Raw genomic sequence first — 21,265 nt, forward strand, 5'->3', positions numbered from 1 at the left:
AACATCGTTTCTTTATTTAGTATTCAGTCTCTGGCACTCTACTGTAGCAATGGAAAACAGACTGGTACATGGGGCCTGAGAAGATGCTGATAAGCCATGGAAGGGCAGCTTGGAATGGAGTGCTGGAGCACAAGACGAGTAAGGTCAGTGTCTAGGAGCGGGCAAGGTCCAGGGTGGAGGTTTGTATTTAAGAGTGCCAGGAAGGAGTTCACATGTGGAGGTGTCATAACCCAGAAGAATGTGAAGGATATCCACTTGTGGAGGCTGTGTTGTACAGGGGTTGAAGCAGATTAGGATGAGATAGGCATCCCCACAGTGGTTTCGAAGGCAACAGAGAAAAGAGATTGCTTACACTTGGGAATTCTACAAGAATAATAGGATCCAGGTCTCCTGCTGTTGGAAAAGGTAGTCTCTAATATAGATGGGGGACAAGCAGAAGGAGCTCTGAGGTGTTGGATGGAACTGGAGGCACTTGTATGCACTCATGGATTTCAGTATGGAGAAGGAGAGAGAAAAATAAACACATAGTCTCAGTGTGGAAGGGAATTTTTGCACATTCTCCAGCTCTCTTCACTCAAAGGACAGAGTCGATCACCCCAATATTACAGATCACTTCCAGAGTTTTGTGTGTGTGTAAGGTATTGAGGATTGAACCAGAGCTTCATATATGCTAGGCAAGACCTCTACCTCTTGAGCTATATTCCATTCCTTTTTTTTCTTTTTATTATTTTTTTTATTTTAGAGATAGAGTTTCACTAACTTTGCATTGGATTTGTTTTTTTTTTTTTATTTTTTATTTTTTTCATTTTTCTTTTATTATTCATATGTGCATACAAGGCTTGGTTCATTTCTCCCCCCTGCCCCCACCCCCTCCCTTACCACCCACTCCACCCCCTCCCGCTCCCCCCCTCAATACCCAGCAGAAACTATTTTGCTCTTATCTCTAATTTTGTTGTAGAGAGAGTATAAGCAATAATAGGAAGGAACAAGGGGTTTTGCTGGTTGAGATAAGGATAGCTATACAGGTCATTGACTCACATTGATTTCCTGTGCGTGGGTGTTACCTTCCAGGTTAATTCTTTTTGATCTAACCTTTTCTCTAGTTCCTGGTCCCCTTTTCCTATTGGCCTCAGTTGCTTTAAGGTATCTGCTTTAGTTTCTCTGCGTTAAGGGCAACAAATGCTAGCTAATTTTTTAGGTGTCTTACCTATCCTCACCCCTCCCTTGTGTGCTCTCGCTTTTATCATGTGCTCATAGTCCAATCCCCTTGTTGTGTTTGCCCTTGATCTAATGTCCACATATGAGGGAGAACATATGATTTTTGGTCTTTTGAGCCAGGCTCAAACTCATTATCCTCCTGCCTCTGCCTTCTGATTGCTGGGATGATAGGCGGGCACCATCACTCCCAGCTAGCATCTAGATCTGGATTCCTCAATACTATTCTCTACTAAAGGAATCAAGCCTTCTCATACAACAACTGAGTCCAGGTCTGGAGCAGGAAATAGACAAGGGGAGCCTCAGACATCTTGTGCTATAAGGCGAGAGATAGCCCAGAGTCACAGACATGCAGAAAGAACACAGAACTCAGCTCAAAAGAATTCAATGGCGACAGTGGGCAAGTCAAAAAGTCCAAGGAAATGATGGCAGCAACAAATTATACAGTATAACATGGGAACCAGGTATACAAATATATAAAAATTAAAAGATAAGTGAAAAGTTGAGAACAAAACACTAGTCCCAAGGGAACCAATTCATAGTGGAGATAACATAGTCAGATAATTGAAATGGCATCACCAGTAATGGGTTCAGCTGAAGACAGCATTGCTCTGTGGTCTTCCTGAATCAAATCAGAGGAAGACATCAGACAAGCCCAGATGGAGGGTTGGTTTACAAAATAAGTGTCCTCAAGCATCAAGTCAGTCAAAGTCATGAGAGTGAAGGTAAGACTGAGGAACCACTGGAGTTGGGGGAGAGTAAGGGAAGATGTCTCACTGAAACAGAATTCTGAGCAGTTGCTTTTGCTACAAAGGTCTTTATTGGGCAACTGGTAAATGCTGTCAGTCCTTGGAATTTCTTGGCTTATACGAACCGCCCTGCAACCTTGGTCCTTGCATTCCCATGGCCTTCTACCCGTGTGTCATCTCCATGTCCAATCTCCACTATCTGTTGTGTAACAGACATAGTGTATTAACACCCAACTGAATGATTTCATTTTGATATCCTCACATCTCTAAAGTTCTCATTATCAAATAACATCACATTCACTAATACTGTTGATTATGACATGAAGCTATTTTGGGGGGACACAATTCAACTCTTATGAAATCTTTAATTTTGCAGAGTTATTTTTTGAAAAGGGCTGGAGGTGTATATCAGTGGTACAACACTAGCTAAGCATCTGCCAGGCCCTGGGTTCCATTACCAGCAACAAAAAATGAATTAAAACATAAAAATAGTATCTCTTGAACACTCGGTCTATGCTAGATGCTGTTCTAAGACCTTGGGAATACTTAACTCACTTGAGCCCTTGCAGGATACAAGCACCATGATTATCTATCCTGTGATGAAGAAACTGGGTGCAGAGGCAGAGAAACTTGCCTGTGCTCTTGTGGTGAATGGGTAGCAGGAGCAGGATTCAGGCTCAGCTGTGCATCCCTGAAGCTGGACCACTGAGTTATAGGTAGAGGGAGAAAAAGGAGAAGAGGCAAGATTGCACTTAGGAGGGACTGTGGGGATCAGATAAGGTGGTCTAAGAAACGTGACCCCTGAAGAAAGACGGAGGGAAGCCATGAGGGGTAGGTGGTAACACAAACAAGGCAGATGCAGCTGAATGGTGGGAAATGAGACCATTTTCATGGATGGTGGAAAAGCATGCCTTAGAGTTGCAGCAGACCTAGAAACACATGTAGTCAATCCATCCACTCATTCATCCATCCGTCCACCCCCACATTACCATGTATGTATGGACCACTTGCATTCTCAGAGCTGCTTGGCTCTCAAAAGAGAGACCATGATTTTGATCAAGGTCCCTACTTCTGCAGAGTTAAGCCACTTGACTGGGGTGCAAGATGAGTAGATATGAAATAATAAGACATGAACTAAGTTGCTTTGGTCTTAACCATTGCATTCCTTTTGGCCACATGAACATTCGACATGGTGGCTCTGATGGTCTGAGGATTGTGCTTTATTTCTAAGGTCTCTTGAGGAATTGTAGGATGTACTTCACCACCTACAGTTCTGGGACTCATTGTGAATGATGCTGTCGAAGAAGTGTGCCCGGTGGTCATTGGAAATGGGCTCATTTAGGATGGTCAGCCCAATTGGATGTTATGGCAGGCATAGATGAAGGGAGTGGAGAACAGGAAGGCAGGTGGACAGCTGGTCCCTGGTAGACCAGCAGGCTGCTGCTGCCCTGAAAGCAGTTCCTGTGTGGCTCCTTGTCACACAGGAGCAGCTGATGGAGGACTGTGAGGGGAGCACACATGGCGGGGCACTTGGCTATGGCCACTCCCCCAATAGTTCGTGGGACAAGGGAGTTAGACATCCTCATTGTCCATTGCATGCAGCACTGCAATTTGAACAAGACTAGAGGAATTCCAAGTCTCTACAGATCAGGCAGAGAAAGAGTCACTCACTCACTGAGAATACTTGGATATAATTCCAGCTCCATCACTGACGGTGAGCTCCTATAGTCTATATAAGATGTGTAAATGTTTGTATATTCAACACTGAATTCTAAGCCTATGCTCCCAGATCTAGGCTAGGATCTAATTCTTCAGTCTCTTTTAAATGTCATGATACCTACCAGAATTCTCAGGATATGATCTGTGTCCTACTGTTGGACTGGTAGCTACTTCCCCAGGTGGTGAAACTGCACGGGTCCAAGAGAAAAAAGAGGTCCTCAGAAGGAAAGTTCATTATGAACTTACTTTTATTAATTATACATAAGACCTGTTGTGATGTCTTTAAAGAGGAGGATACCAAAGTTTAGACAGGACATATCTGATCTTCTGAGTCTGAGATTCAAAGCTTGTCTCTGAATTAGGAACTGGTTCTCTGAGACAGTCATGGATGACAGAGGTGTTAGGATGTCTTGGGGCAGGAACTGGGGAGGAAAAGATGAGAAAGAGTTTACAAGAGATCTTTTTTTTTTTTACGGTACTGGGAATTGAACTCAAGGCCTCACACTTGCTAGGCAGGCAGGCTACCATACTCCAGCATTCTTGCTGGTTATTTTTGAGATAGGGTCTCACCTTCTGCCTATGGCTGTTCTGAACCACAATCCTCCTACTTATGGCCTTGCAGGGTAGTTGGAATCACAGGCACATGCCACCACTGAGCTTATGTGTTAGGATGAAAACTTTTAATCTTTTTGTCCTGCCTGCCCTTGAACCACAATCCTCTTGATCTCTGCCTCTCATGTAGCTGGGATTACAGATGTAAGTCACCATGCCTGCACTATATGTTGTTTCTGACAGGGTCAAGTTAACTTTGATTAGGGTGGTCACCATCTCCCAAGTAGCTGGGATTTCAGTTGTACCACCATGCCTGGCTTGAAGAGTCTTGAATCTAGCAATCCTATTTAATTGTAATTCAGTGTTCCTGAGATGCAATTTGCAGTGCCCATGAGACCCAGTGGCCCTGGATTCTATGAGATAACCACACCTTCTAGCAATTTCCCTTTGCTACTTGATATGTCAGAAGTCAGTGTTTTGACTTGCAAGGTGAACTAGGCAAATTTACTGTTGTTTTCTTATTGTTGTTCTTGTGACGGGATCTTGTATGTGGCAAGGGCTGGTCTTAAAGTCTCAAAGCTCTACCCTCATCCCAGAGCTGGTGTTATAGATATGTACCACCAGGCCTCTCAGCCTTTTTAAAAAAAATGCGTTGCCTAATAGCTATGAATAACTCAAGTGAGCATCATCACATCTTGAGAAGGGAAGAGAAGAAGTGTTAAGAACCTGCTGATTCTTTGTGTGCATTGAACTTTATCTATCAACACCAGAGGGAGAAGCACTGCCAGCAGCCCCCGCCTTCAGAGATGCAAACACCAAGGTCAAAGAAGAACCTTAGCCCAAGGCCCACCCTGGCTCTCTCTGCTCAGCCTTTGTTACTGGCCCCAAGCCAACTTGTTATGTGGTTAAGAACCCTCAGTAACTTTAGAGTGTGACCTCATCTGGAGACAGCATGTTTAGAAGGAAATCGATTAATATGAGGTCATTGGAGTGGGCTCTACACTCATGTACTGGACTCTGTATTAAAAAAATAAGGAAATATAGCCACAGAAAAATGCACAGATAAAGTCAACACAAAAAGACACAGGGAGAAGGTGGCCATCTACAAGGAGACAGTCCTTGAGCTCATAATCTCTTAGGAACCTAAGGAGGAACCAACCCTTCCCACACCTTGCCTTGCAATTCCAGCCTCCAGAACTGTGAGACAAGAAATTCCTGTGTTTATGCTGTCCTGAGCGTCAGACTTTGTTACAGCACCCCTGGAAACTACCCTAGTCTGCTTCATACTTCACAGGAGAATCATTCATACTTTGTCTTTTCTTTACAGTGCTGGAGATTGAGTCCAGGGCCTTGTGCATGCCAGGCAAGTGCTCAACCACTGAGCTACACATGCAGCCCTGTCTCTTTTAACTCCTGTGGCCCTCAATACTGGTCCTCAGAAAGTTCAACAGAAGGCCGGGTGTGGTGGCTGAAGTCTGTAATCTCAGCTACTGGGGAGGTAGAAGTAGGAGGATTGTGTTCTAGACCCTCCTAGGTAATAGTGTGAGAACCAATGTGAAGAACAAATTAAAATCAAAAGGAATGGGCTGTGCCTCAGGGGGTAGAGTGTGTGAGGTTTGAATTCAATCCCCAGTACTGTGGGGGAAATTGTCAAATGAAAGCAAGTTCTCCAGGGGAGTGAACACCGAGTCAGAGCAGCCAGAGCTCTTCAGCAGAGTGAAGTGAACACTGAGGTCAGAGCAGCCAAGGTCTCATACCTACCCAACCACCTCCTTTATTGTACGGATGATCTTCTCCTTGTTTTTCCTGACGTTCTCCTTGGACTTCTCCAGGAGATCCTTCACCACTTGTACAGAGTAGGTATCCGATAGTTTGAATGTGCCATATTTCTCTCTCCAAGTATTAATTTCATCTGAAGTAGAATCAGGTCAAGAGAGAAAATGTGCCTTAAGTCTGGACAATAAATTCTTCTGATTTGGTCTGTTTGCACCAGGGGTTGGTAAACAATTTCTATACTTCACCATTTATCTTTACAAATAAAGATTTATTGGCACATTACTTTATGAATATACATTATTTTATTACCTATGTCTTCTCCCTGCATGAAACTCCACATGAAGAATTTATCTTCTTTTCTATCTTAGCCTGCTTGCCCGCAATAATGGCTAATGCAGAGAAGATGACCAATGAATGTTTGTTAAATGAAAGCCTAAGAGAGATGTGCTTTATCCCACAGTGGGAATCTCACTTGGGAGGTGTGTTGGGGAAGGCAAGAGGACCACAGAGTCTGTGTGAAATGCTACAGTTGGTCAATGGAGGACCAGCCATCATGAATGCTGGCTCCTCACCTGGGACTGCATGTTGAATGTGGGGGTGCCCATGTTGAAGGGCCAGCTACTCAGCTAGGGCAAGAATGCCCCTAAAGACAGACAGAAACATCCAAGATTGAGACAGAAAGCATGACATCCCACCCAGGAGTCAACAGAGTAGACAGTACAAAGGCTTTCTGCTTACTCTCTCTAGCCCTTCACATGTTGGAGGGTAGACCAGGCATCCCTTGTGTGTACCACAGCCTACCTGTCTGGTCTGTCCCTGTGAGCCTGTATCCAGCAGTTCCTCATGGACCTACCTCCACAGTTGTCTTTGTTAAACAGGGGGAAATGCATCACCATGGGTCCACTTTCCCCTTTCAGGATGTAGCAGCTGGTAGGGGCTTCAGCCCACTCCTTGAGATCAGCCTCTTTCACCAGGGGAAAGGGGATTTTATGGTGGTGGCAGTAGTCAGCCGTGGCTCTGACAGTCTGCAAAGAAGGAAAAGGGGTCCTGTCTGAGTAACTGTCGTGAAGACCCCCTGAAGCCTGCAGCACAGGGCCCAAAACCCCACAGAGTATGGTTCAGTGTGATCATGATCTTGATTGAAAGCCATCCTGGTAAAATAATTAATGAGAGCTTATCACAAAGAACAAGCTGGCAGTAGTGGCTCATATTTGTCATCCCATCATCCCAGATATTTGGGAGGCACAGATAGGAGGATTGCAGTCCAAGAGCAGCCCCAGGCAAAAATGGGAGATTCTGCCAGGCACCAGCAGCTAATACCTGTAATCCTAGCTACTCAGGAGGCAGATATCAGGAGGATCACAGTTGGAAGCCAGCCTAGGCAAATAGATTGTGAGAACCTATTTCAAAAAACCTATCTCATAAAAGGGTTGGTACAGTGGCTGAAGGTGTAGGCCCTGAGTTCAAACCTCAGTATTGCAAAAAACAAAAGGCAAGATCTTATCTGAAAAACAGCGAAAGCAAAAAAAATATAAAAGACCTGGAGACATGGCCTAAGTGTTAGACAGCCTGCACACCAAACTCAAGACCCTAAGTTTAATCCCAAGGATTGTCACAAAGACAGTAATAACAAATACATTTCAGTTAACTGAAAATATCAAATGTATGGATGATCAAAATAAAAACGATGAATGAGCTCTGTTATATTCTTTATCTACTCTTGGTCTTTAAAATCTGGGATATGCTTTACATTCACAGCCCATGTCAACGTGGCCTGGGCACATTTTAAATGCTCACGTGTCACCTAGGCTATCTGTCATATGTACTGGACAGCACAGGTCTACGTAGTCTTCTCTAATGTTTCACCTTAATAAATGCCACTATTTTTATTATCATCACGTGACCTTGTCCCTTTTGTTATACCTGAAAAGCATCATCACCATCACTGAATACCAACTATGGACGAGGCACTAAAAGAGCATCTCTAGATTCTGATGATGGTACACCAGTTTTGAGGATGAGAAATCTGAGGCCCGGAGGTCAAACTGATGCTCACGGTCACGTGGCAAAGATTGTGACTCCCTTTGTCACACTGCCTTGGAATCTTCACTTCAGCAGAAATCCTAGAACCAGAAAACCTGAGTATTCCAGGTCTGAATATGCAGGAAGACAGGGTAGAAAAGGAGAAGGTGATCAATGGTAATGAAAATAAGGGTGGATGTCTCATATTATATCAGAAATGTCTGCTTAAATGTGTGTGCATATAAGTATACATTATTTCACACAAAAATGTAAGAGATCTGCTTTATCATGATCATTGTATATATATTACATATTGGTATGTAATTACATAATACATGCAATTGAATATTATGTATGTGTGCAGATGTCTAAAGAAAATATATAGAAACTGTTCTAAGTGGCTGGTGCTGTGCTAAGTACTTTACAAGTATTAATGGTACAGTAACCAGTGTTTTGTTAATGAAAGACTGCATATATGAGAATTGATCACATAAGAGTATAATAGAACTGAAAAATACCTATTGCCTAATGATGTCATAGCCATCACCATGTTTTAGTGCAATGCATCACACAAATGCTTATAGTGATGCTGGTGTCAGCAAATCTGCTGGTCTACCAGTTGTACAAACGAATAGTGACTACAAGAGCAAGGTTAGTGGCTCTCACTTTAATCCCAGCTACTTGGGAGATAGATATCAAGAGGATTGCCATTTGAGGCCGGTGTGGGCAAATGTTAATGAGACCCCTTGTGAACAAAAAAGCAGGATGTGGTGGGACAGTGCATACCTGTCCTCCAGCTATGTGGGAGGTATAGGTAGAGGATCAAGGTCCAAGGTCAGACAGAGGAAAAAAATGAGACTCTATCTGAAAAATAGCTGAAACAAAAAGGGCTACAATTGTGGCTCAAGTGGTAGAGTGCCTACCTAGCAAGCACAAGGCCCTGAGTTCAAACGCCAGCACTGCAAAAAAAAAAAACCCAAAAAACCACATACAATTATGTATACTGTGTAACAATTGATAAGGAGAATAATCAATTATATTATTGGTTTAGGTATGAAATTATGCTTTTCAGATTTATTTGGTGTGTACTTCTAATTACACAAGGTGTACTGTAAAACAGTCTGCCATGTTATGCCAGCAGCAGTGATTAACCTGGACTGTCCAGGGTCACGTGTACAGACACTCTATAATGCTGGTGTGATGTTAGAATCACATTACACTGCATTCTCACTACTGTTAGATTTTAGATGTGATAATGGTATTGTAACAATACCTTAAAAGAATGCTCAACTTTTGGATATAATACTTAAATATTTTTAAGTGAAATCCTATGAGATTTTTCCAAAATAATTGTGGATGCAAGTTATTGCATGTGGTGAATAGGAAATGAGATTGGCTGTAAGATTCTGATTTTGGAAACTGGCCAATGTTTACATAGAAGCTTCCTGATATTTTCTCAACTTCTATGTGTTTTTGAAATTTCCATAACAAAAATTTAAAATATAAACTAAGAGAAATTCCCCCCAAATTACACCATTGTAGTGTACTACAAATGGAGTCTGGGTGTTCTCATTTTCCCATACTGATACTGACAATGAGTTTATATTTAGCTGTCCTAACTGACCCGAATATTCTGTATTTTCTTTGAGTCTCTCTCGATATATCTAGTCCATGATGTACCAATAATACATAACATTAACAATTTCTTACTAATTATAAAAAATGCATATCTCAGAACATGATCAGAGTATCCATTATACACTTGTGTATGCTTTTAAAAGATACTGTTTATCAACCCCATGCTAAGTACCAGTACTGTGCTGAGTACTTTATAAGCATTAACGACTTTAAATGTGATCTATAACAACTCCTGGATGAGCTAGTTTGAACTACTTTACTCATTTATTAATGTTTTTGGCAGTACTGGGGTTTGAATTCAGGATCTTGCACTTCTGAGGAGATGCTCTACCATTTGAACCATGCCGCTAAACCTTGGTGATTTTGGTTATTTTTGAAATATGGTCGTGCTTTATTCAGAGGCAAGCCTGAACGGTGATCCTCTTATTTACACTTCCTGCATAGCTAAGATCACAGCTGAGGACGACAATACCCAGCCATTGGTTGAGATCAGGTTTCATGAACTTTTTTGCCAGGGGGCCTTGAACCATGATTTTCACAATCTCTCCACCATGGTAGCTATGATTATAGGCTTGAACCTCTATGTCTAGCTTGAGCTACATTTTTAGAGTTGAGAAAATCAACATAAACAGAAGTGAAATGAATTGCTGGTAAATGGCACAGCAGGCTGTGAACTTGGTTACAACTGATCAGAGCAGTTGAGAAAAGTAGCTATTGTTTCCTGAAGGTGCCAGCTATGAACATAATTCATGTTCTGTGTTTACTCTCCCTCCCTCTATGCACCAGATCTCAGGAGGCCAAGGCGAGTAGGAAAAAGCAGCCTCATGGCTCAAGATGTGCACATGGGGAGAACGCACCACACAGACAAAGAGCAAACTGTTGAAGCCAAAGTGGTCTGGGTGGGGAAGCAGAATCCAGAAGGTGGTCCTGGAAGGTCCTGGCTGGATTTAGGTCAGAGGCGTGTTAGATGTTGACAGACTGTGCACACTTCAAGACTCAGAGTCAATGGCTTTGCTTTCTGGGCCACCAGCCAGCACCTCCCCATTGCCCACTTCCTAGCAGGGCTTTGAGTTCCTTTCCATGGAGCCCCACCTCCACCCAGTCCCACCCTCTCCCCAAGGCCCTTCTCAGTTACCTCAAAAGGGTCCCCATCGCTGAAGTCAAAGGAGAGGATAAGCTGAACTTCCCGTGCAGGGGGCAGAAGAAGTGGGTAGGGACTGTTGATGGCAAGTCCGGCGTCCACCAGATGGAGGAGTTTTCGGCTGCACATATCCTCATCTGTGATGCTAACATTGGAGCCTAGGAAGAGACCCAATGATTGTGCACCTGCCAGTCTACACTGAGATCAGAGTGAGTATGGATGGATGAACAGCTTGTGTGCAAACACAGCTATACCTTCTGGGCCTGCACTAAATAGCACAGAGAGGTGAGTGGGGCCGAGGTATTACTGATGTGTACGTGCACTATGTTTTGAGTGTGTTCCCCAAATGGTGAAGTGCTGGAAGCTAGGTGCCCTGTGCACTGGTGGAACCTTTAAGAGGTGGAGACTTGTGGAAGGTGGTACATCATGGGCCTCCATGGGAAGGAACTCAGATTGGTCTCATGCAGTGGATTAGTTCCTGAGATGCTGAGTTACTATAAAGTGAGGTCACCCCTCTACTGTGCCCCTTCTGCATATGGATGCTTCCTTTCTTCTCTCTGCAATGTTATGATGTACCCAGGGAGGCCCTCAGCAGAGGCTGGACAGATGGGGTAGCCTGATCTCAGACTTTCAGACTCTAAAACTATGAAATAAATCTCTTTTCTTTAGAAAGTAACCAGCCTTGGGATTTTGCTATAACAACTGAAAACAGACTAATAGAACTTTTCAAGCCATGCCCAGTGCTGACAAATTTGGGCACATTTGGAACTCCCCCTTAGTAGGGGATGGACCTTTTATCAATTTGCACAAGGACACAGATATCCATGGTAGTCTTCTCTTGAAACACTGTGGACATTTCAAATGTACAGGGAGCAGCATGGCTTTGGGAGGGGGTTTTCATTGGCTATGAAGACAGAAGCTTATGGAGATTACAAAAGGGTCTTGGAATATTCTAGAGGCTACTTCTACCAAGACGAAGAGGGTCAGCAAATGAAAAGAAAATTCATGTGAAAGAGATCTAAGGACTGGCCAATAAAGAATTAAGATGTTTTGTGAGCCACAGAAAACCATCCACTTTTTTTAGGGGTGGGTCTTTCTCAGTACTTTCCACTGATACCAGTGAGGCCACACAACTTTCACTGGGACCGTCCGCCTACATGGAGCTCTTCCACTGAGATCTGTGGGAGCTTTGCTGCCACTCCCACCAGTGAATGTCTGGGGAAGGGATGATCTGAGATCACTTCATGTCCCTCATCTCCCCGCTGCTGACCCAATGAGGGGTGAGAGAAACAGAAAGTGGAGCTTTCTCACCATGGTGTTGATGCAGGAAGTTGTGAATGGTCCCCCATTCCCAGTTCCAAATGCACTTTACAGTTTTAGCCAGAAAGGCTAAAATGTCCCAGATTGTTGCTAGAGGGAAAAATTGACAAGTTGAAGGTGAGTCTTGTGGGATTAAATGTGTCCCCATTCCTTTAAGTCCGATGGTGAAGCCCCTCACATGCAGCATGACTGCATGTGGACACAGGGCTTTCAGGGAGGAAAATGAGCTCATGAGCGTGGGACCCTGATCCAATAGCACTTGTGTTTGTATTGATGAGGAGGACAGGCACGCAGCATGGTGTCTAGCTGCAGGCCAAGAAGACAGGCGTCAGGAGAAGTCAACCTTTACCTTGTACTCCAGCATCTGGGACACAAAATCCTTGTCTCTTATTGGGTCTGCCAGTATGTGACACACTGTCACGCCATCCTGAGCAGACTCGTACAGTGAGCTGGGAATAGGCAATATCCAGGGCCATAGTGGTCTGGCTGCCACCTTAGGCCCCTGTTCTTGGGCTGTAAGTGACATTTTGGGTGGTTTGGGTGTGACTATATGATCATTTGGTTATCTGGGGAACAACCTTGTTCTCTGTAAGTCCTGGAATTTTCAAGAACTTGTTCCTGGCCTATTCTCCATGTTCCCATCCTCAGTCTAAGTGGCCTCCAAGTCACTCTCGGAATAATCTAGTCATTATCCCAGAATCCTGTTCCTTCCTCACCCGTCACATTGGACTATGGCGAAGACCAATCAACTCTGTGTTCTAATTTCTTTTCTGAGTTTCTGTTCCCTTTGGCCTCACCACTAGTTCTTCATACAACTTCTCCACCCTGGAACCACAGCACCCTCCCCTCCCCTTAGGTCGTCTCTTCATCTCTGGTTTCTAGCTCCAGTCATTTCTCTCAATGACAGGCAGAGTGGCAAGAAAGCAAATCAATTAGGGAGGAAAGACTATGGCTGGCTATGGACTTGAATTGGACAATTATGAGCTGTGTAATCTTGAACAGTTACTTCACATCTCTGTTCTCATCTGTACAACCAGAAAACCTATCCTATATAGACTGATGGGGAATAAATGAGAGTGTCCTTAGCATGTGTTTTGATACACTGGCTTGTCTTGTGTATGCCATGGTAACCAGTTACTTCATCAAACACTAGTCTAGATGTTGATTTGAAAGGGCAGACACTTGCTCTGTCGTGTCCCTCAGTGAACACCCCCACCTCCTGCAAACACATGCTTATGCCTTATTAACAGCTCAGGACATCCTGGAAAGAAGAATGCCATACATGGAAAACATGGTCACCCTTGGTAAGTGCCCTGTGCAGGATGACCTACAGAGGGTGGGGAGAGTGAGGGAAGCGAGAAGGTCAATGGCAATGGCACTTACACTTGGACGCACTCAAAGCTGTGGATAGGTCCATCGTGCTTGCTTGCCCTGTGAAGTGACCCACCAGGGATTCCAGGATCAGGCCTTGCTTCTCCTGGGAGGCATTGCTCCAATTCTGGATCATCATGGCCAATTTCTTGTATTCAGGCTCACCATGCTCATCTACTCCAAGAAACTCAGATGTTGACTTCTGACTGGTCTTCCCATCTGCCAAGAACCATCACCCAGCCCACTTTGTCTCATCTTTCCTGACACCCCAGCAGCTCCTCCTATCCTGACACGGCTTCTCCAGGAAGCTGTCCCTGTCCCTTGCCTGTTGGCGTGCCCAACACTGCCTAGTTTTCTTCTACTTATGCTCTCTACTCTGTCTCTCTTCAGACTTTAGACAGTGGTACTGCTCAGAGTTCAGTTCTCAGCACTCCTCTGGTTCCTTTAATCCATGCCCACCAATTACAGGGCACTCAGCTCTCTCTCATCTCGATGACAATTCTGCTCAAAATTGATGAGTGTTCATCACATGTAGGCCCACTTTTGAGGACTTCACAGCAATTCTGCTCTACATTTACCATATCCCAAGGAGAGGGTAAGATTATTCTCACTACACAGATGAGGAAAACAGAAGCACAGAGAAGTTAAGTCACTTGCTGGAGGCTTCACAGCTGGGAAATGGTCTGGGATACAATCCCATGCTCTTCACCACTACTCTTCCCTTTATGGAAAACCTTGAAGCAACCAGCATGCACAGGCCATCCCCAAATATAACCATCTCATGTCGTATCCTAAGACAAATACAATTCGCCAGCCACACTCATTTGACTGTGATTAAGCACAGTCAAAATAATAAAGGGTCAGACAGACACAGTGGCTCACATCTGAAATCCCTTGTACTTGGAGGTGGACATAGGGAGGATTGTGGTTTGATCCTAACCAGGACAAAAATTTAGCTAGATGATAAGCTGGCATGATGGTGCTCTTAATATTGTAAAAATATGCCTCTCAAAAAAGCAAATGGTGCCAACAAAGCACAGTTAAATTAAGTGATAAAGTGAAAAGTTTAGATTTATTGAAAGGCAGCACGTCTTTAGCAGTGGAAGCTGGGCAGAATATGGCAAAAAGGAATCAAGCATCCAAGGTAAAATACTGAACTGTGTGCATCCTAAGCATGTGTGGTTTTTTTTCAGTTGTGTTCCTCTTGGGATCATCTGCCCATAGATCCAAAGGGTCTACTGTATAAATTGGTTAATTTATAACAAAACCTGTTTTTTTATGGCTTTTAAGCATTATGGAATAATTGTTGTGTACATGGATACCAAAGTGGTTGGTTGAATGCCATTGTTGTCATATATAAAACATGTGACCTTGGATATGTTATTCAACCTCTCTGTGCCCAGGTTCCATCACCTGAAAAAGAGGGATATCAGAAGTGTCTATTGGACACGGTGTGTGAGGACCAAACATAGTGAGGACACTGGTGGGCATTTGGGGGGAAAAGGAAGTACTATTCACTGCTGGGGAGAATGTAAGTTATGGCCAGTCACTGTGGAAATGAGCATGGAGGTTCCTCAATGATGGTAATGGTGAAAGGAGACTGAGGTGGAGGGAATGGTGCCCTGTTAGGTTTTCTATCTCTTCCTTCCCCAGTGCCTCAGCCCAAGTCAGCTCCCTTTCTCCTTCCCTCCCTTCCATTCCTTTCATTCATGTATTTATTTATGTATTTACTTATGTATGGCGGTGCTGGCGTTTGAATTCAGGACCTCTGACCTGCTCCTCCAGTGCTCTATGACTTGAGCCATGCCCTCAGTCCTTTCATTTTTATATTTGTAGTCTGACCACTGTAAGCCTGACACTTTTGCCGTGAGGGGAAAGTGTGACTGCCCTCACTCCATGTCTTCACATCTCACCCACCTTCCTGTGTCTCAGCCACCTGCTATCCTCACAATCTCTGGCCCGCCATCATCACTGGGTAATTTGCAAGGAAGTCCTAGTGTACAAACCTCTCCTGGCATCCAGTATCTGCTGCAGGGCCTGGAGCTTCTCCTGGATACTGGGGTCCTTTTCATCTTTTATGTAAGCCACCATCAATCCTAGGAGTGCTTCGTCCACTGTTATCTCTTCTTCAATCATCCCTGCTCAGACACAAGGTACTCATCCATGAAATACATGGATTCCATCACTCTCTTCCCTCCTGTGCCCCTTTAGTAAGCTGTTCCCGATCTGTGCATCACCAGGCCACCTTCCTGTGCTCTGTTTGCAAAGGCTTCACATGCAATTTATGGAGTGGCTCCACCACAAGGGTTGTTCCCTAGGGTGAACTTTTCTCCCAGGCTCACCCCAGCTGGTGACTGGTGTGTATAGCAGAATGGAAGCTCAGCTCCCTTGCTGCAGGTAGGATAGAGTTCAAGTGTCAGACTTTTGTTCCAGGGCCCCTGAAGACCAGGCTGGGACTTCACACCTGCTTGGCTTCTCTCCCTCCCTCTTTATTCCTTTCTGGAGACTCCAACCAGGAGATTGAGCAGCCCCACCCCCTTCCCTCTCTCTAACCTGAGTAGTTAAGTATGATGGGTTTGTTCATCTGCTTAGGATCCTCAGTTTCCATATCTGTCAAAAAATTTCCTGTAAGTAAAATTCATAACAGCACTATTCACAATAACACAAACACACAGGTAATCCAAATGTCCATCAACAGTGAATGGAGAAGAAAACCATGGTGCAGGTGTTCCACACAATACTATTCCATAGCTTTACAAGGAATGCCACACACTTCAAGTGATACACACTACATACTGCAAACATGGAAAGCCTGGTTACAATGCACACCATGCTTAGTGAAAGCAGTCCACTTCCACTTAAGAGATAGTCCTAGTATGTTTAGGCTTCTGTATTAGAGTACCAAGTTCTGCATGGCTTATAAACAACAGAAAGTTGTTTCTCACAGTTCTTGGGAAGGCCAACACCGAGGAGTCATTAGGGTCCATGAGTGGGAGGGTGTTCCTGTGTAGTTCATGTAGCACCTGTGTCCCAGTGTCCTCACATGGCAGATGGGACCAGCTGGCTCTCTGCAGCCTGGTTTGTAAGACCTTTTATCCCGATGATAAGCCCCACCCTCATGACCTAGTGTGTTCCAGCAGACCTCCATCTCTTAATGTATTTCATCTCCCTCATGGTTCAGTTTTCAACATATACATTTTGGGGAGACATAGCTTTATATCCATGGCATAGGAAGCACTTATAATAGGCAAATTCACAGAAACAGAATGAGGAACAGAAGCCACCAGAGGCTGGGATGAAGAATAAGTCTGAGTATAGCTACTGGTGATGGGTCTACCATACTGTAAATATATTTAAAGCCACTGAATTATATATTTTGAAATGTTCACATATAGGCTTCACAGGGTTTCCTACATGCTAGGCAGGCACTCTACCATTTGAACCCTACATACCCTTTTTGCTTTGGTGATATTTGACATAGGCTCTCACGTTTTTGCCTTGCCATCCTAGATCATGATCCTCCTAATTATGCCACCTGTGTAGCTGGGATGACAGGTGTGTGCCACTAGGCCCGGCTTTTTTTGTTGAGATGAGGTCTTGCTATCTTTATTGCCCAGCCAGTCCTTTAACTATGATCCTCCTGATCTCCATTTCTTGAGAAGCTAGGATTACAGGCATGAGCCATCATGCTTGGCCTTAAATGTATGTTTTTTAAAATATTGATGGACATACTAGGGGAAGCTGTGGCCGGAGGATTATGAGTTTGAGGTCATCCTGGGCTACATAGTGAGACGCTGTCCCAAAACAAATAAAAAAACAAAGAAAAAAATGGTGAACATGAACACAGACAAACCCTGAAGCCCACATCAAGATATAAAGTCTTTCTTCCCACAGTGTAAGCAGTGGGCTATCTAGACTCATCCATCCATTTGTTCAGTAATCAACTTTCATATTTCTGCTGTCACATGGCACATAGCTTCTGCCATACACATGAGAGACTGAATATGAGAAAGGCAAATACTGTAAGGGTTAGAAAGGACATGGTTTCCATCTTGTGGACACCCTCAAGAGCGAAACCTAAGGACTTTGCTCCAGAGAGTAAAGCAAGAAATAAACAAGGAAATGAATATACACTGTCATGTTGGGAAATTATAAGACGTAAGAAGAAAAGTGGATCTTAGAGGAAAGGTGACAGGGATGATATTTCAGGCGAGGGGGACTCAGGGAGGTCTCTGTGAGAAAGTGACAATCTGAGGAAAGCCCCAAATAACTGGTAATTCTGAGAGAGAAGGTCCTAACACCTAAGGCACAGACAGTGAAAAAGCATGAAGATGAAGGAGAGGGAGTGTGTCCAGAGCACACTGAGGGAGGGAGTGGGATAGACAGGAGGGTGAGTGCTATGAACTGAGTGCTTGTTTACCCTGGAAATGCATGCACTAAAATCCAAACATCCAGTGGGACAGCATTAGGAGGTGGAGCAATTGGGGGGTCACCAGTGTGGAGCCCATATAGATGTGATGTGTGTCCTTATAAAGGGACTCCAAAGATACTAGAAGTTGGAAGTCTGCTACAGAAAAGGGCCCTGTCTACAACCCAACCCTGCCAGTATCCTGATCTTCAACTTCCAGCTTCCAGATTTGAAATACAAATTCGTGCTTTAAGCCACCTAGCCTATAGTCCTTTGTTAGCGAAGCCTTAGTGACTAAGATGGAGGTGGGATGAGGGTTGAGCACTGGGTGCTGTCCCAGTGGGGAGCAAGCATGCTCTGTGCTCACCGGCTTGCTTTTTCCTAGGCACACAGGGCAACAACATCTGTCAGCTTCCCCTAGGGGCCATGTGATGGGTCCTGGCCAACCAGATGAATGGAAGTTATACATCCTACTTCAAGCCTACCATAAAAGGCCCTGTGTGCCTCTCCAGCTCTCTAATTGAGCAAACATAGGGAGCTTTGTTTTGAGATGAGGAGTGACAACACAGCAGCATCAAACTCAGGAGGGACACCAACCCAAATTGTGTCTCAAGTAGTGTGACTTGTGCTTTCATTTTTTGTAAGCACAGTATTTCCCAGCCTGACTAATATCATCCCAACCCTTCACTCACTGTCCACTCTCTGCCTTGCCCTTGTTTGCCTTCATCCTTAATCCATGGACCCAGTCTTTTTCTTGACTCCCAGACCTACAATCTTAGGACACATTTTTATCCTCAATTTTCCATTTGACTCAGGCTGGTCCCATTCTCTACCTCCAATATCAGTTGGATCACCCACATCCCTAGGATATATTTTCTGACTATGTAAGTTGGTGGTAGTGCTGCAGTGTGTTGGTTGCTACTACAATTCTGCCATGTGTGATCCTGGACACTTTGTTGAGCCCATGAACCCTTTGATTTTTGTCTCAGTGTATCTTGTGCTGCTGTAACAGAATACCATAGATTAGGTAATTTATAAGGAAATCATATTCTTTCTCATAGGACTGGAGACCAGGAACTCCAATATTAAGGTGCTGGCATCATTTAAGGCTTTTGATATTGCAACATCCGTCTATGGAAGGCAGAAGGCAAGAAGCAAGTTGAGAGAGTGAGACCAATCAAGGCAGAGGGAGCCAGACTTGCTTTCATAACAAACCCACCCTTGCATAACTAACCTACTGCTGGGATCACATTAAAGCATTCATGAGAGCAGAGCCCGGGTGACCTCACCTTTCACTCTTATTGGGCCCTAGTTCTGAGGATGGGGGGAGGCTTACGTGAATGCTCCATCGTGTCCTCAAAGCAGGAGGCTTACCTTGTGTTAACTGATATTTCCCTAACAGTTTTTCTTTCAGGCTCAAAAACTCATCTGTAAGACAGCAAAGTGGGGGAATATTTATCCATCCAGTATGGCCTCAAGGTGAGGGTTAAATATTTCTAAGGCAAATACAGATTCTTTCAATGATATCTCTTTAATGGTAATGACCACAATGAGCTAAAGCCTGCCAGTATCGGTTCTCACAGCTAATTTTGCACCTCTCTTCCAACCCTGCCTTCAGTGACCTCATATTGGTAAGTTAAAATTTGTTAGGGCAGGAACATTTATACTGTGGAAACTGGCAAACACTACAAAGCAAGATTTTTGTCTCTGAGAATACACCCATTAGAGAAGTGAAACTCAGACCAATCTCCCCACTTTAGCCATGGGGAGGATGGAGAGAGAAAGAGAGTCTTTTTAGAACTGTCATTAACCAAATTTAAGGGCAACATAGCTGTCAAGGAACAACATTAAGCCAGGCATGGTGGGATTTGCCTGTATTTTCAGCACTCAAGAGGCTGATGCAGGAGGATGATAGTTCAAGACCAGCCTGAGCTACATTCAGACTTTATCTCAAGAAAATTAAAGCATAAGACATAGAGAAGCACCTGGTGCATGATTAGATCATGAATGGAATGAGAACTCTTAATGATAATAAATAAAATAATAGTTGTCATGTTAGTATTTAATGAGACATTACTATGTGCCAGGCTCCACTCTAAGCACCTTATACACCTCAGGTCATTGCAACCTCACAGGCAATGCATGATATGGGGATGACTATTGCATTCATCTTTGTGGAGGGAGACAGGGACCAATGAGAATTTATGAAGTTTGCCTGGGTTGCCAATGCATATGAGTTGGAGCTAGAACTTGGATGCAGACACAGACACTGCATTTGAATCACCACAGTCTTCTGCATGTGGTGAATTTCCTTGCAAGTATCTCTATGCTTTGAGCCCTCTGTTCTCCAAATACTCACCCCAAATAAATTTCTCATTTTCTTCAGCATTAGCTACAGCACTTCCCCACAATCCTGCAGAGAAAATAGAAATACAACTTAAAACTCCATTGCATGACTGTTTTTGTGGTTTCTCAAATGATTGAATGACTTGTGTAAAGCACTGGGTGCCTCTGCATTGGGTAGGAAAATTGTTCTTTCATTCAATAAATATTTACAATAAATTATTGGGCACTAAATATTGTTATGGAAGGCAGCAGTAGACAAACCACACAGGGTCACTGTCCTCATGAACATTCTCTTCTATGGATGTACCAGCTGGTCATTGTGGATTTGTGTCCCCAGGACCGTCTCAAGCTCTATTCCTTATGGACATTCGTCAGCATGGAGGCAGGAAGGACAGATACTTCCCAGCGTCCATTGCAGCGAGGCAGAGGTCAAGCTCTGGCCAGTGCAGAACATGGGGCATTTGTGGAAAATGCTTGCACTTTGACTAAAAGTAAGCACAGTCTTCTGAGGGCAGCCATCCTGTGACGAAGAGGAATTTAGTATGAGAGTGATCATTAAAGTGTTCAGGTCAGAGAAAGGGAAATCCAGAAAAAGACTGAGTCTTTATGCTGAATATTGCAAAGCTAAAGCAGTGTTATCAGCTGCTTGTCTTTGTCTTTGTGTTTATTAAGAAAATTAGAGGCATTTATACTTAAGCCACTGTGATTGCTGGTGACCTTGAGTCAAGCACTTTTGTGTACAATACTGGAAGACATAGTGAGGAAGTTGTTGAAGACACAGCCATTTGCACGGTTACAATTATAAAAACTAAAAGGAGACTATGGTAAGAGTCGGTAGGTATAAACATGAATTGTAATCCAAATACACTGTTGGTGGAAATGTAAAGTGATACAGCCACTGTGGAAAATAATGTGGTGATCTTCCAAAAAATTAAAAGGAATTGCCAGAAGATGCAGCAATTACACTTCCACATATACACCCAAAAGAACAGGAAGCAGGGTCTCAAA

General features: G+C 43.8%; 1 protein-coding gene across 1 annotated transcript in view; it reads right to left on the reverse strand.

Moving 5' to 3' along the window:
• Positions 1 to 3,954: 3,954 nt before the first annotated feature.
• LOC109697580 (cytosolic phospholipase A2 gamma-like) overlaps positions 3,955 to 21,265 on the reverse strand; it is a 45,217-nt gene continuing 27,906 nt past the window's right edge. The window contains exons 8-17 of the mRNA XM_074057856.1: positions 20,271 to 20,324; positions 19,286 to 19,339; positions 16,057 to 16,113; positions 15,510 to 15,641; positions 13,516 to 13,677; positions 12,124 to 12,222; positions 10,807 to 10,970; positions 6,865 to 7,036; positions 5,997 to 6,147; positions 3,955 to 4,105 (exon numbers count right to left, since the gene is read on the reverse strand). Coding sequence (XP_073913957.1) covers positions 4,084 to 4,105; positions 5,997 to 6,147; positions 6,865 to 7,036; positions 10,807 to 10,970; positions 12,124 to 12,222; positions 13,516 to 13,677; positions 15,510 to 15,641; positions 16,057 to 16,113; positions 19,286 to 19,339; positions 20,271 to 20,324 — 1,067 coding nt within the window. The 3' untranslated portion in view covers positions 3,955 to 4,083. The remainder of the gene's footprint in view (positions 4,106 to 5,996; positions 6,148 to 6,864; positions 7,037 to 10,806; positions 10,971 to 12,123; positions 12,223 to 13,515; positions 13,678 to 15,509; positions 15,642 to 16,056; positions 16,114 to 19,285; positions 19,340 to 20,270; positions 20,325 to 21,265) is intronic.

This window comes from Castor canadensis, chromosome 16 (genome assembly GCF_047511655.1).
Source record: "Castor canadensis chromosome 16, mCasCan1.hap1v2, whole genome shotgun sequence".
Classification (NCBI taxonomy): domain Eukaryota; kingdom Metazoa; phylum Chordata; class Mammalia; order Rodentia; family Castoridae; genus Castor; species Castor canadensis.